We start from the raw sequence: 15572 nt of genomic DNA, 5'->3' as shown, positions 1-15572 counted from the left end.
CCTCCTCAGCTGCACAATACAGAAATTAACCATTCAAACCAGTTTCATGCAGGCATACCTTGGAGAAATTGAGGGCTCAGTTCCAGACCACTGCAATAAAGCAAATATCATAATAAAGCAAGTGAAATGAATTTTTTGGCTTTCCGGTGCATATAAAAGTTATGTTTAGGGGCGCCTGGGTGGCTCAGTCGGTTGAGCGGCCGACTTCAGCTCAGGTCACGATCTCGCGGTCCGTGAGTTCGAGCCCCGTGTCAGGCTCTGGGCTGATGGCTCAGAGCCTGGAGCCTGCTTCCGATTCTGTGTCTCCCTCTCTCTCTGCCCCTCCCCCGTTCATGCTCTTCTCTCTCTGTCTCAAAAATAAATAAATGTTAAAAAAAAAGTTATGTTTACATGATACTGTAGTCTATTGAGTGTTTGTGACCATTATGTCTAAAAAAATCTAAAGTACATACCTTAATTTAAAAACATCTTGTCAAAAAAATGCTAACCATCATCTGAACTTTCAGTGAATCATAATCTTTTGGCTGGTGGAGGTTCCTGCCTGGATGTTGGTGGCTGCTAACTAATGAGGGTTGTGGTTGGTGAAGGTTGGGGTGGCTGTGCCAGTTTCTTAAAATAAAACAACAATGAAATTTGCTGCATCAGTTGACTCTTCCTTTCATGGACGACTTCTCCATAGAATGCAATGCTGTTCAATAGCATTTTACCCAAAGCAGAACTTCTTTCAAAACTGAAGTCAATCTTCTCAAGCCCTGCCACTGCTTTGTCAACTAAGTTTATGTAATACTCTAAATCCTTGGTTATCATTTCAATAATCTTCACAGCATCTTCACCAGGAGTAGATTCTATCTCAAGATATCACTTTCTTTGCTCATCCATAAGAAGCAACTCCTCATGTGTCCAAGTTTTATCATGAGATTGTGGCAATGCAGTCACATCTTCAGGCTTCACTTCTAGTTCTAGTCCTCTTGCTATTTCCACCACATCTGCAATTACTGCCTCTACTGAGTCTTGAACCCCTCAAAGTCATTCAAAAATTTTTTTGCTGGTGGAGGTTCCTGCCTGGATGTGGGTTGGAATCAACTTCTGACTCCTGTCAATATTGATGTTTTTACCTCTTCTCATGAATCACACATGTTCTTAATGACATCTAGAATGCTGAATCCTTTCCAGAAGGTTTTCAGTTTACTTTGCCCAGATCCATCAGAGAGGAATCACTATGTATGGCAACTATAGTCTTATAAAAATGTATTTCTTATATGATAAGACTTGAAATTTAAAATTCCTCTTTGATCCTTGGGCTGCAGAAAGGATATGTTAGCAGGCATGAAAACAACATTAATCTCATTATACATCTCCATCAGAGCTCTTGGGTAACCCAGCGCATTGTCAATGAGCAATAATATTTTGAAAGGATTTTTTTTTTCCCTAAGCAGTAGGTTTCAATAGTAGGCTTAAAATATTCAGCAAGCCGTATTGTAAACAGATGTGCTGTCATTCAGGCTTTATTGTTCCATTTATAGAGCATAGGCAGAGTAGATTTAGTACAATTCTTAAAAGGCCTTTATTTTTTTCAAGTTTTAATTCAAATTCCAATTATTTAACATGCAGTGTAACATTAGTTTCAGGTGTAGATTTTAGTGATTCAACACTTACATACAACACCCAGTGCTCATCACAACATGTGCCCTCCTATCCCATCACCTATTTAACCCATTCTCCCACCTACCTCCTCTCTGGTAACCATCAGTTTGTTCTCTATAGATAAGAGTCTGTTTTTTGGTTTTCCTCTTTTATTTCCTCCTATGTTCGTTTTGTTTCTTAAATTCCACATATGAGTGAAATCATATGGTATTTGTCTTTCTCTGACTTATTTTGCTTAGCATAATACCCTCTAGCTCCATCCACATCATTGCAAATGACAAGATTTCATTCTTTTTGATGGCTAATACCACATCTTCTTTATCCATTCATCAGTTGATGGTCATTGGGACTCTTTCCACAATTTGGCTATTGTTGATAATGCTGCTATAAACATTAGGGTACATGTATTCAAATCTATATTTTTGTATCCTTTGGATAAATACCTAGTAGTGCAATTGCTGGGTCATTGGCTAGTTCTATTTTTAACTTTTTGAGGAAACTCCATATGGTTTTCCACAGTGGCTGCACCAGTTTGCATTCCCACCAACAGTGTAAGGGAGTTCCCCTTTCTCTGCATCCTTGCCAAGTAAGCGCCCTTAGATTTTCAGAATGGTGCATGAGCATTGGCTTCAAATTTAAGTCATTAGCTTCATTACCCTGTATTAAGAGATCAGCCTGTCCTTTGAAGCTTTGACGCCAGGCATTGCGTTCTCTCTAGCTATGAAAGTCCTAGGTGGCATCTTCTTCCAATAGAAGGTTGTTTTGTTTATGTTGAAAATCTGCTTAGTGTAGCCATCTTCATTCATGTCTTAGCCAGATCTTCTGGATAACTTGCTGCAGCTTCTACATCAGTACTTGCTGCCTCACCTTACACTTTTATGCTGTGGAGATATATGCTCCTTTTATGCTACTCCTTTCCTTAAACTTCGTGAACCAACCCTGCTAGCTTCCAACTTTTTTCCTGCAGCTTCCGCACCTCTCTCAGCCTTCATAGAATTGAAGAGTGTTAAGGCTTTGCTCTGAATTAGGCTTTGACTTAAGGGAATGTTGTGGCTGGTTTGATCTTCTATCCAGACCACTAAAACTTTCCCCGTATCAACAAGGCTGTTGCCTTTCTTATCATTTGTATGTTCACTGAAGTAGCACTTTCAATTTAAGAACTTTTCCTTTGCATGCCCAACTTGGCTAACTTGCAAGAGACTTAGCTTCCAGCCTGTCTTTGCTTTCAACGTGCCTTCCTTACTAAGCTTAGTCATTTCTAGCTTTCGATTTTAAGTGAAAGACATGTGACTCTTCTTTTCACTTGAACATTTAGAGGCCAATGTCGGGATATTAATTGGTTTAGTTTCAACATTATTGTATCTCAGGGAATAGGGAGTCCTGAGGACAGGGAGAGAGATAGCAGGGTGGGTTGGTAGAGCACATTTATCAGTTAAGTTCTCTGTTTTATATGGGCACAATTCATGGCACCGCAAAATAATTACAATAGTGATACCAAGCATCACTGACCACAGGTCACTGTAACAAATATAATAATAACGAAATAGTTTTAAATATTGTGAGAATTACCAAAATGGCACCAATACACTTGTTCAGTGCAGGGTTGCCACAAAACTATAATTTGTAAAACATGCAGTATCTGCAAAGTGCAATAAAGCAAAGCACAATAAAATGAGGTATGCGTGTATTTCTATTTTACACATACTGTTAACTGGCACAAAAACCCACCAATTCCCCTTCCTTGGCTTTGAGTGGCCATCCTGAGGGTAACCTAAAGAGTCCAGTTTGGCTTACAGTCTTAGAGGATGTTGTCAGTCATCATGCTTGCTATCCTGTGTCAGGTACATTGGGTAGGACTCGCTCAGCTGCAAGTTGTAGGAAATCTGAAACAAATAGGCTTAAATGGTAAGAAAATATATTGTCTTACGTAGGATATTTAGAGATAGGGCAGGTATTAAACCAGCGTTGGTCAACTGAGTCAGTTAAAATGCCATCAAGGACTACGATCTTTTTTCTCTCTGCTCCACTGTCTTTAGTATAAAAACTCCTCATAGCACCAAGATGGCTGCCAGTAGCCATGAGGCTACACACTTTCTTGTCCATTTCTAAGTCCTGCTCTTGTTTTATTAGCTGAGACTGGTAGAATTCTGTGCATGTCTAGTAATAACTAGTAGCAAAGGGATGCTGGTCAAAGGGTACAGAGTTTCAATTATGCAAGATGAATAAACTCTGGAGATCTAATGCACAGCACAGTGACAATAGTTAACAATACTTACTGTATACTTGAAATTTGCTATGATGATAGATTATAAATCTTCTCAACACACACACATTGGTAACTATGTAGAGGTGATGGATATGTTAACAAGCCTGATTGTGGTGATAATTTCACAATATATGTAAAATCATCAGGCTGTATACCTTAAAAAATATATATATAATTTTTATATGTCAGTGATGTCTCATAAAAGCTGTTTTAAAAAACCTAATAGCAGGGTGCCTGGGTGGCTCAGTTGGTTGAGCACCCGACTCTTAAATTCAGCTCAGGTCATGATCCCAGGGTCATGGGATTGAGCCCTATGTTGGGCTCTGTGCTGAGTGTGGCGCCTGCTTGGTATTCTCTCTCTCTCTGTCCTTCTCCCCTGCTTGCTCACTCACACTCTCTCTGAAATAAAACAAAAATATTAAAAAACCTAATAGCAAGGAGGATGGGAGTACCATGATTAGCTTAGACGTATCATCTAGATTGGAATGGACATAGGAGAAACCAGCCACAATGTCTGCTACAGGCTATCTCCTGGTTCAAAGGGTACATTTTGAACAAGACCATGCAAGCCAATCTCATCTCCCAGTGCTTCACTTCACAAGTCCCTCCAAGTTCTGCATACTCCCCATGTCCCATTATAACTCATATCCCATGGCAGCTGGGGAGTTTATTAGGAAAGCCAACCAGAGAGATCTTTGCCCTCCTTAGTCTGGCCTTGGCAGCCTCATCCTCCCTCCCCCCCTCCCTCCTGTGAACTCTCAGTACCTCATGATATAAGACACTTGCCCAGAACCCGAAAACATTTCCAATAGATCTAGGCTTTCCTTCACATCTGGCACTAGGAGTTATGTTCAAGGGTTCACCCTTGTCAAACATCAGTATTTTAGGCAAATACCAAAATTATATGTATTTTACATGTCAACCAGGATAAAATTAAAGGAAAAAAACCCGCACTTCAATGAAAGGGAATGCAGGTTATCACCCCGCTTCATATATAAAGAACTGTAGGAAAACTGAAGGCTTTATAAAGACAAATACTGGAGAACAAAGGAGAGGCAACTCTAAGAGGCAACTCTGAGCAGTCCAAACAGAGCCAACTACCACAAACTAAGGTTATGTTACATGCATTTTCTGAGTATTAGGCTTCACTTCACAAACTATCTCCCCTTCTGCAATCTGTTTCTCTCTCCTGACGTCTTAGGGAGGACAGCACAGGGGTGAAGGGTAGGGCAGCATTAGACTGAACCTGAATTGGAATACCTTGCCCTCTTCTCCCTCTTTGTGGCTCTCTCACAAAGAAGGGCAAGCGAGAAGAGCCATTCTGCCAGCAGTGAGTGACCAGAGAATACACCATCAACATTCACAAGTGCATCATCCATGGAACAGGCTTCAAGAGGTGTGCTCCTCAGGCACTCACAGAGATCTGGAAATTTGCCATGAAGGAGATGGTAACTCCGGATACACTCATTGACACCAGGCTCAACAAAGAGGTCTGGGCCAAAGCAACAGCAAATGTCCCAGAAAGGAGTATACTATATGTGTGTGCAGTTGTCCAGAAAATGTAATGAGGATGAAGATTTACCAAGTAAGTTCTATATACATTAGATACTTATACACCTATCACCACTTTCAAAAACCTACAGTCAGTGTGGATAAGAGCGGACCAGATGGTCAAATAGTTATGAAACCACAACACACACCAAAAAGACCTAGATTTGCCTCTGCTAATTCCCAGGTATGTGCTCTTTAGACAGTTACTCTCAATTTCTCTAGACCTCAGTTACTTTATATGTAAATGGGGATACTAATATCCACCCCACGCAGGTGCTATGAAGACTGAAAACATGAACATATGGAATGCTTAGTACAGTACCTAATGCATAATAGGCTATCAGCACATGTAATTATCATCCTTTCTACTAAACATGCTCACCTTAAACATTTAAAAAATTATATTCCTTTTCCCTTATGTCTTCCAACAATACTTCATCTTCCTTCATAATCAAAGTCCTTGGTTTCCTTTTCCTCATCTCCAGTGCACTCAAGCTCACTGAAATAGGTCTCTCCCCACCCCACTCAACTGACAGTGCTCTCCCTAATGTCATCAACCCCCTCTTTGTTGCTATCCAACACCCTTTTCAGTTCTCATCTTACTTGTCTTCTTTATAACTTTTAGCCAAGCAGACCTTTCCAGACCTTGTAGCCCTCCTGGGTTTCTGTGGTAGTTCTCATCATCACTTAGGATGCCTTTGGCAGCAGATTCAAGAAACCTCAATCCAAACCAGTTGAAATGATAAGAGAGCCGTCTCACTTAACAGAAAATGCAAACTGAGGGCTGGCTTCCAGAGCAGTCGATATTGTGGCTGAACATCACCAGAAATCTAGGTGATTTTTGCTGTAGCATCCACAGCATCAGCTTCATCCTAAGATTTGGCCCTCTCATCATCATAAAGTGGCTGCCAGCAGAAAGTAGGGCAGCTTGCTTCCTGGTTCTTAACCACAGGAATGGAGACATCTCTCCTCCCAATCATGAAATAAAGTCCTTGATCTTGTTGGGCCAATGTGGGTCACATGTACCCCTTTGGAAGAGTTTGGAACAGTAACGGTCACCAGAGAAATGCCATGTACTGTTGGCTGAGGGTGTCTTTCCTGAGCCCCATGGCTATGTGTGTGGGGAGTGAATATCCGACAGAAGCAGGGCTCTCTTAGCAAAGATGTAGAGGGATAGCTGCTGAGTGGGCAACCAATGGTATCCACTATATTCATTTTCCCGATTTTCCTCCTGGCTGTTCTTGTCTCCTTTGTGCACTTCTCTTTCTTGGACTACCTCTTAGGTGTTATCACTTAAGACCATTTTTTAATGTTTATTTTTGAGAAAGACACAGAATGCGAGTGGGTTGGGGCAGAGAGAGAGGGAGGCACAGAATCTGAAGCAGGCTCCAGGCTCTGAGCTGTCAGCACAGAGCCCGATGCGGGGCTCGAACTCACGAGCTGTGAGATCGTGACCTGAGCTGAAGTCAGATGCTCAACCGACTGAGCCACCCAGGCACCCCCTCATTTAAGACCATTTTATTTTCAGTCCTCTTCTATTCAGACTACACTTTCCCTGTGAGCCACGACTTCCTTACCTTTGACTAACTACTGTCTCTAATTAAAGAGATACCTCTGTTAGGTGTTATCTAATTGAGTCGAACCAAAGTGTCTGTTTGGTCTGTTTGGTCTGTTTCCAACCTAAGTGTTTCTTCCAAGCTCCATACCATGAATTCCAAAAAAAATGAATATTTACACAATACTTTCTGTGGTAGGCAGAATAATGTCCCCCACCCTAAAAGATGTCTATGTTCCAATCCCCAGAACCCATATGAGGTTACATGGCAAAGGGCAATTAAGGTTATAGATTGTATTAAAATTATCAACTGACTCTAAAATAGGGAAGATTATAGATTATCCTGGATCACCCAGATGGGTCCAATGTAATTATAAGTGTCATTAAAAGTGGAAGGAAGAGGCAAGGTATTGAGAGTTTGGCTCAACTATTCCATATCATTGCTGCCTTGGCATCCATTTTGTGTGGCTAAGCACACTAGCCTCTCCCTCAAGTACGTGCCCTAGATAACAGCCCATGTACTAGATAAGAGCCTGTAGAATCACAAGTAAGTGTATGTTCCTGATATAACTTCCCCAGTGCCCCTGGTGATAAACAGTCTCTCCTGCCTCCCAACTCTTTCCCCTGTGCATCCCTTAGATAAGACCCCCACGGAGCTTACTAAAACTTGATCTTTTTGGTTTGAATTGGCAAATCCAGCCTTAGCCTGAGAACCCCCAAAGCACTCCACTCATGGCCCTAATAAAGGCATGCCCCTGGTCCTGCTGTCCACTCTGTCTGCACCTTGACCTCCTTATGTGGCCCCTCTGATGCATGCCATGTACCTCCTCCAGGACCTGTGAATAATAAACTTCTCATTTTACTTTCCCTTGTGGTCTTTGTGGAAGCATCACGAACCATCTGACACACCAGGGCTCTACTTAACAAATGTTACTTTAACAAAAATCACAACAGAGGGGAGAGAGAATTAGAGAGATGACAATGTGAGAAGATCTCAGCCAGGTGTTGCTCGTTTTGAAGATGCAGGAAGAGGCCAGGAGCCAAGGAATGTGTGGAGGCTCTAGAAGCTGGCAAAAGAAAGGAATGAGATTTTCTCCTAGAGCTTCCAGAAAGAGTACAGCCTTGCTGACATCCTGATTTTGACTGAGTGAGACTCATTGTGGATTTCTGACCTCCAGAACCGTAAGATGATAAATTTGTGTTGTTTTAACCCAAGCCTCATGGGTTTGTTGGATTAAATGAACTAATGTGTGCACAACAGCACCTGGTACACAATTACAGCTATGTAAATATTTTCAATTACTAATTTCCTCTCTGAGTAACTCACATAGAGGTAAGAACTAAATATCAAGAAGGAGCTCAAACCGATATGGATAAATTAAAAGAACTCTGTGCCAAATAAAGAACAAGACTAAAATGCAGCTTTCTCCTTTATATTTCCATGTATACAGTAATGAAAATACATGAAGATTAAACCATAGCAGCAACCTTCATCACCCGTCTTCGCATTCATCAGAGCTTTCTTCACTTAGCTCCTCACTGCTCTCTCCTTCACTCTCACTGCTGTCTTCTTCACTATCTTCATCATCTTCCTCAAGATTTTGAGATTTCTCTGCCATAGAAAGGAAGAAAATTGCTTAAAATGTTCTTGATATTTCTACTCTTTGAAAAATCCTAATTCTTCTTGCTTCTCCCTCCACTAAGAAATACCTATCTTTGGAACATGAAGACTGAGCTGAACTTTGTTAACTGTATGTAGGATCAAAATAGTAGTACAAAGACCATATTCTTACTGGTATAAAGATGTTTATGGATTTAGAGTAAATTTAAAACATAGGTCTATAAAGTTTTTTTTTTTTTTACTATTGTCAATGTAATTCTTAATTAAATATAATAAGAGTAAGTGAGATGTAGGATAATTTAGAGGGTACTAGTTTTCCTTGGAATTGTGGGATAGCTCTTTTAACATGTGTGGAAATTAGCATGTTCTGTTCCTTGTGAAGACTGTGTCAGTCCCTGATGCCTGGTACCCAGGGAGCCTGATTTACTTGGGCAGTTCTACCCCACAGAGAAAAGGGAGTCACCCTGACCATCTACAAAGGACAAGTTGGTTTCATTAAACCATCCAAGACAACCAGTTAGCCTTTTCTTAACCACTTTCTGAGGGTGTACTTCACTAATCTCCTGGGATAATAGGTTTTTAAATAGTGACTGCTCATAGTTCTATGAGAAAGAAGGAATTTCAATTTTTAAATTTACCCATCAGCAACATTTCTTCAATAAGTGAGAAAAACTCCTTGGCCTCAGGATTTTCTGGTTCATAGATTAGAACTGAAAATGGACAACAGAATGTGTGTTATTAATCTTCAAAGTGTTTCAGCAAGCACTCCTCAGAATGAGATTGGAACTGTCAATCAGAGTAAGTAAAAATGCACAAAGCAATAAATACCAATTATACCATAGGAATACCAAAGTGTAAATAGAGAAAATGTTCTACTTATCATAGGTGCATTGTAAGAGAAATAATGCTCAATATATTTTCTACCTCCTGTCTAAAAAATGCAATCTCCACCACTATGAGGCTTTCCTCATAGGCCTTGTAGCCAGAGTGTTTCTTGAATATAATCATCCCACAAACAAGGTACATATCCTGCAAAATGTGGAGGCTTTGCTAATGAGAAGACTGTGCCTGGAGGTCTGTTAATCCTGCTTTTCATCTCTCCCACTCAATGTCTACAAGACAGCCTTTCTTAGAGACCTTATCTGAACACAGAACCAAATTTTATTATGATTTTTTTAAATGCAAGCTCTTCCATGGTAGAGATGCCATTTTGAGAAACTCATCTTTCAAAGAGGGAAAACTTATGTTTCTTTTTTCTCTTCATCCTGAAAACTTTTACCCTGGTTTACACCCTAGTCATTGCCTACTTAACAGCATGTGTCATCTTTGGACCATATCAGTAGATTTTGGGGGGCTTGGTGGTATGTTATCAATGTTTTAGAGGTTAGAAACATTTTCAACTTTTGTTTTGGAGTTCTTTAGGCTATTTTTTAACCCCAGATCTCTCTCTACCTTCTTCCTACCTGCCTTGAGGGGCATTCATAATTCTGCATTAGCCATTTAATGTTGTGACTCCTGTGCACTATCTTGATGGCCCCCAGGGGGCGCTAAAACATCAAGTGTGCTATTCTTCTGGCTTAGAGTAAGACAAATAATTGTGGCTGGTTCAACTATGCCCCAGTGCTCAGAGGACCTCATCCCATATGGCTTTCATCCTGACACACCAAACCAGTGTCTCTATTTCCTAATCTACCAATATAATTTACCATCAGTCTGGGTTAGCATGACTGTGTGCCTGCTTTTAAGGATCCTATAGGTATTTAGACACCTTTTAAGATTTCTAATAAAAGTATCTTGATTCATTTTAAATTGGACTAAAATATACTTATCATTAGCAGTCTAAATATTCTCTGAGCCTTTTCAAGAGCAGAGTTTCTTCAATTTGCCCCTTGGGATACTAGCTAGTTTCTTAAGATATTAATACATATTTTGGAAACTAGGTCAAATGAGGTTAATCAGGTAAAATTTACAGTAGAAGAAATTGCAGGATTTTACAGAACCATTAATATGCTCAGACCATTATGAGAATGTGGTTTCCCCAACTTACTATTCCCATGGAATCCTTTTTGGTTGAACACTTATTAAGAAATCTTGAATACAGTTTAGAAAATTTCATATTGGAATTAGGATCATTTCATGGGATTGGAGTATGAGATCAACTACTCTCATGGTTTAAAAAAAACTGTTGACTTCTACAATTGTCAATTTTCAGAGTGAGGGAAAGGTATCTGCTTTAAAACTTAGCCCACAAATATGCATTCTAGATGATGAATCAGAAAGTCTTTGACAGGCTAGTAGAGTTGGTAAAAAGGTAAGAAAAGCCTCTAGCACATTCAGTTAGTGTCTTGGGAGTTGTTCCCAACCTGAGTCCATAAACAGATTCCAATATGGGCCCTGAAGAAAGACTGTCAGATGTGAATCCTGGTTCCGCCACTGTCTAGTTGGGTCTCCATGGGGGAAATATTTACTATCTCTGTACTTCAGTTCTATTATCTGTAATAATACTATTGGCCACATTAGGCCATTTTGATGAATCAGTGAGATAATGCAGATAAAACACTCAGTCCAGTCCTTAGTGCACTAAGAACCAAGTAACTGCTGATTATCATTCATTTTCCTGGAATGGATTTGGACCTAGAGAAAGGCTTGGCTCCTTCCTAAATGTTCAGTGGATGTCTCCTTCCAGCTAAAGAGCTGGGGCAGGGAGCTGGGGGATTCTGTTGTGCATTGGGCTCTAAGTCCCCCAGACTGGAGGCTATTCTTTTTTTTTTTTTTTTTTTATTTTTGGGACAGAGAGAGACAGAGCATGAACGGGGGAGGGGCAGAGAGAGAGGGAGACACAGAATCGGAAACAGGCTCCAGGCTCCGAGCCATCAGCCCAGAGCCTGACGCGGGGCTCGAACTCACGGACCGTGAGATCGTGACCTGGCTGAAGTCGGACGCTTAACCGACTGCGCCACCCAGGCGCCCCATGGAGGCTATTCTAAGGTAGATAAGACATTGGTCTTGTTCACTGTAGCATCCCTAGGAGACTGACACAGAGCCGGAGCCCTCAGAACATTAAAAAATGGAATAAATGAATAGTAGGAAGCAGTCCTTTGATGCCTAGATAAAATTATACTCTAGGTTAGGGGCGTCTGGGTGGCTCAGTCGGCTAAGAATCTGACTTCGGCTCAGGTCATGATCTCTTCGTGGGTTCGAGCACCACATTGGGCTCTGTGCTGACAGCTCAGAGCCTGGAGCCTGCTTCGGATTCTGTGTCTCCCCTTCTCTCTGCCCCTCCCATGCTCTAGCACTGTCTCTCTCTGTCTCTCAATAGTAAATGAACGTTAAAAAAAAAATTTTTTTAAAATTATACTCTAGGTTAAAAAGGAAAGAGTGATTTATTTTACTCAAAAAGAAAAAGGAAGGAAAAGAAAACTGCAGAGTAACTATCTTTTCTGAAGATACATCTGTAATTGTGTTAGACCAAAATGATGAGAACCATTTTGGTTCTCAGGCCATTATTGTTAAACACTTAGTATTATTATAATTGATGAGTAGGTCTTCCAGGCCTAAATGTTTTTTGTGTGTAAAATCTTGGGCTGCTGTGAGGAGCACTGTTGTGCCCTGAGAAAAGTGAGCTGCACATTCCCTTCTTACAGGTGAAGAGACCAGTAAATAGAAAGATTGACCGGCAGAACATCTCACAGTCAATCATGAGATGAACTAAAAAAAGTACTTGGGACTCTTGACCTTCAGTCCCATTTAAAAACCACTTTCCCAGGATGCTTCCAATGCCTGGCAGGAAATGGCATACAGCCAATATATCACTTCTGCATGACATAGCAGGAAAATGGCTGAGGAAATATTAGGCACATATAAAAACTGTGTGTGAAAGATAGATAAAATTCAAGCCTTTACCGACAAATAAAATTTCTTGGGGAACCCAATACAATTTCTTTTTTTAAAGGCAGGATGAAGAGAAAAGAAACCAATGGATGCCAGGTGGGAAGCCCTGAAGCCAAACAGAGATATAAATGATTACACTGTGATTGGACAGCAAGGAAACATACAGGCAACCAGTGGCTTTATTCAGAAAATGAATTTTTAAAACATTTCAGAAGGGACAAAGATGCATTACTTTATGTAAATTAAACTGCCTCAGATACAAAGAAAATAAATATATTAGTTGACCATAGGAGCCATTTCAAGCCTGATTGACCCACAAAAGTACCTCTTTTCCAAGTCTCTGCCTCCTTGACCAGAGATATGTTTACTAATCAAATGAGGAAATGGAAATATAGTAGGATATCAGAAGCTTTCAAGCCAGACCTAGCATCTAATCCTAGGTGAATTAGTTTTCCTTGCTAAGACTCAGTTTCCTCAACTGTAAAATGGGGTTCATAATATCTGCCCCATAGAATTGTTTTAAGAATTAAACAAGGTATTCAAGAATGTTCTCATTATTAGTAGGTGCTCAATACAGACACATAAATACATAAATATGCAAATAATCTATGTTTACATACATAAATATATATAAAAATATATAGAGAGATACATAAATATATATAAATACATATAGAGATATATACAGAGAGATATATATACATAGAGAGAGAGAGAGAGAGAGAGAGAGAGAGAGAGAGAGAAAGGAGTGTTCTATAGCAGAGGTAGAAGATAGGGAAAAAAAGACAAACTGGGGCACCTGGGTGGCTTAGTTGGTTAAACATCCAACTTCGGTTCGGGTCATGATCTTATGGTTTGTGGGTTCAAGCCCCGCATTGGGCTGTGTACTAACAGCTCAGAGCCTGGAACCTCCTTGGGATTCTGTATCCCCCTCTCTCTCTGCCCTTCCCTGCTCATGCTTTCTCAAAAACTGAATAAACATTTAAAAAAATGAAAAAGAAAGAAAAAAGGACAATATACTATAAGCATTCACATATAAAATAACCTGACGCCATCCTAGATGAAAAAAATTCATTTTGTCTGTTGTTCTGAATATAGAGAGGAACTTTGGTCAGTCCTCAGCCAAGTGTTTCCTATTAGCATCAAACTAGTACTTTCTCCCCCCCCCCCCCCCCCCCCCCCCCCCCCCCCCCCCCCCCCCGAAACAGTGTCTCCAACTCTCTGTTCTTTCCTGAACTTGCTTAGCATTGCTAATCCTGGGCCTCCCTAATTTCACATCAATGGCTGGAATCTGCTTCAGGGGTAGCCAATCTTATTTTGCATGCACATGCAGCCAGCCCCCCCCCCCCCCCCCCAATCTCTGCTCCTTTCTGCCCCGTTTCCAGTCATCCTCCTCTTTTGGGAGTAGTGTTCTTTCCCACCTGGCATGGTGCCGGTCTTAGGGCCCTCCACAGCTCCTTTTCCTGTCTTCTAATCCTAGTCTGAGGCTATTTGACACTGACAGAAAAAAGTGAACAGTATTACTGGCTGAGCCAGTGGAGTAACAAACCAAACCAAACCAAACCATGGTTAATGTCAACTCCAAAAAGGTTTAGAGCATGTGTGCTGTGATACCTGCTTTCTCTCCAGCTCCCAGCACAATGTCTGGTACAAGTCTGTGCTTGATATAAGGGAGGGAGGGAGAGAAATTTTACAGGGACATAACCCAATTAGGATAGACCAGTTTGAACTTTTTCATTCTCAATGATGGTATTTAATGGACGTTTACTGGTTTGACTCAGGTCAATAAGCATTTTATTGAGCACCTGCTGTTTATGCGACATACTATAGGCCTAACAATCAAAAGTGACTAACAGATGTGGTGATATCAGTGCATATATTTTATCAGCTTCAGCCAGAGGCTTTCTAAAATGACTGATGGATACGGAGATATAATACATGAATTTTCCCACTATTAGGCTGCACAAGAAACTCTGGGAGCTGGGACTGAGAACTACAGACTCACTCACCTGTACCCCAGCCCCCAACAGAAGAGGGGTGCTGTGGGAGGCGGCAGCTTGGGCTCCAGTTTGGCCATGCCACTAGCTCCCTGAATGGTGCTGACCAAGCCGCTTAGCCTCTCTCTGCTTCTGCTTTGTTATTTGTAACAATGGGAATGGACACGATTTTCTTGAAGGAGTCCTTCTTATCAGAAATTCTGTTTGTGCGCCACCCAAAAATACTTTTAATCAAAATATTTTATTCAATGGCTCTAAAGGTCAAAAGTGCTTAAAAGGATTAGACAAGGCAAATTATTTTGGATATAAAATAAGTAGTGCGAAAAGCATTCAAGAAACCCATTTTAAAAATTAGCCAGTGAGGGGTGCCTGGCTGGCTCAGTTGGAAGAGCGCATGATTCTTGATCTTGGGGTTGTGAGTTTGAGCCCCACGTTAGGTGTAGAGATTACTTAAAAATAAAATCTTAAAAAAATTTAGCCAATGATGTTAAGAAGTACTGTACCCATAGCGGGGAGTCTATGTGAGGCAAGTGAAAGTAGATCCTCACAATTCCTACATTACATTTAAAAAAAACTTTTTTAACGTTTATTTATTATTGAGAGACAAACACAGAGCATGAGCAGGGGAGGGGCAGAGAGAGGGGGAGACACAGAATTCAAAGCAGGCTCTAGGCTCTGAGCTGTCAGCACAGAGCCCAATGCGAGGCTTGAACTCACAAACCGCGAGATCATGACCTGAGCGGGAGTCGGTCGCTTAACCGATTGAGACACCCAGGAGCCCCAGGAACTCACTGGATAGTTTTAACAGCAGATTGAACACAGCAGAAGATAGGACAGGTTAACTCAAAAACAGGTAGGTTAGTAGAACAATTCTAAAACAAAGCATAGAAATAAAAAGAAACGAAAAAAAAAAAAAAAAGGAAAAGAAACAACAGCCTGAGCGTAAGATACATCAGCCAAACTACTAAAAACCAAAGGAAGAAAGAAAGATAAGGTAGATCGTTATTATTCCTCTACTCAAAAGTGCCCAATGGTTTCCCACTTTGC

At 40.8% G+C, this 15572-nt stretch overlaps 1 protein-coding gene and 1 long non-coding RNA gene across 7 annotated transcripts in view; both read right to left on the bottom strand.

Annotated features, from left to right (window-relative positions):
- Nucleotides 1-6192, bottom strand: LOC122241489. The gene is made up of 3 exons (XR_006221656.1): nucleotides 6107-6192; nucleotides 3439-3527; nucleotides 1-90 (listed from the first exon to the last, which is right to left on the bottom strand). It is a non-coding gene; the product is annotated as an uncharacterized LOC122241489 (long non-coding RNA).
- Nucleotides 6193-8433: 2241 nt separating this feature from the next.
- ERICH2 (glutamate rich 2) overlaps nucleotides 8434-15572 on the bottom strand; it is a 37396-nt gene continuing 30257 nt past the window's right edge. For 5 of the 6 annotated variants that reach the window (XM_015541665.2, XM_042994663.1, XM_042994665.1 and 2 more), the window contains 2 exons: nucleotides 9276-9347; nucleotides 8434-8628 (listed from right to left, as the gene is read on the bottom strand). In XM_015541665.2, coding sequence (XP_015397151.2) covers nucleotides 8510-8628; nucleotides 9276-9347 — 191 coding nt within the window. In that variant the 3' untranslated portion in view covers nucleotides 8434-8509. Of the gene's footprint in view, nucleotides 8629-9275; nucleotides 9348-13946; nucleotides 14026-15572 lie in introns of those variants that run through there. The other variant, XM_042994664.1, reaches the window with a different exon arrangement.

This window comes from Panthera tigris, chromosome C1 (genome assembly GCF_018350195.1).
Source record: "Panthera tigris isolate Pti1 chromosome C1, P.tigris_Pti1_mat1.1, whole genome shotgun sequence".
NCBI classification, from domain to species: Eukaryota; Metazoa; Chordata; class Mammalia; order Carnivora; family Felidae; genus Panthera; species Panthera tigris.
The sequence above is the reverse complement of the archived record's forward strand: the minus strand, read 5'-3'. Positions and strand labels throughout refer to the sequence as shown.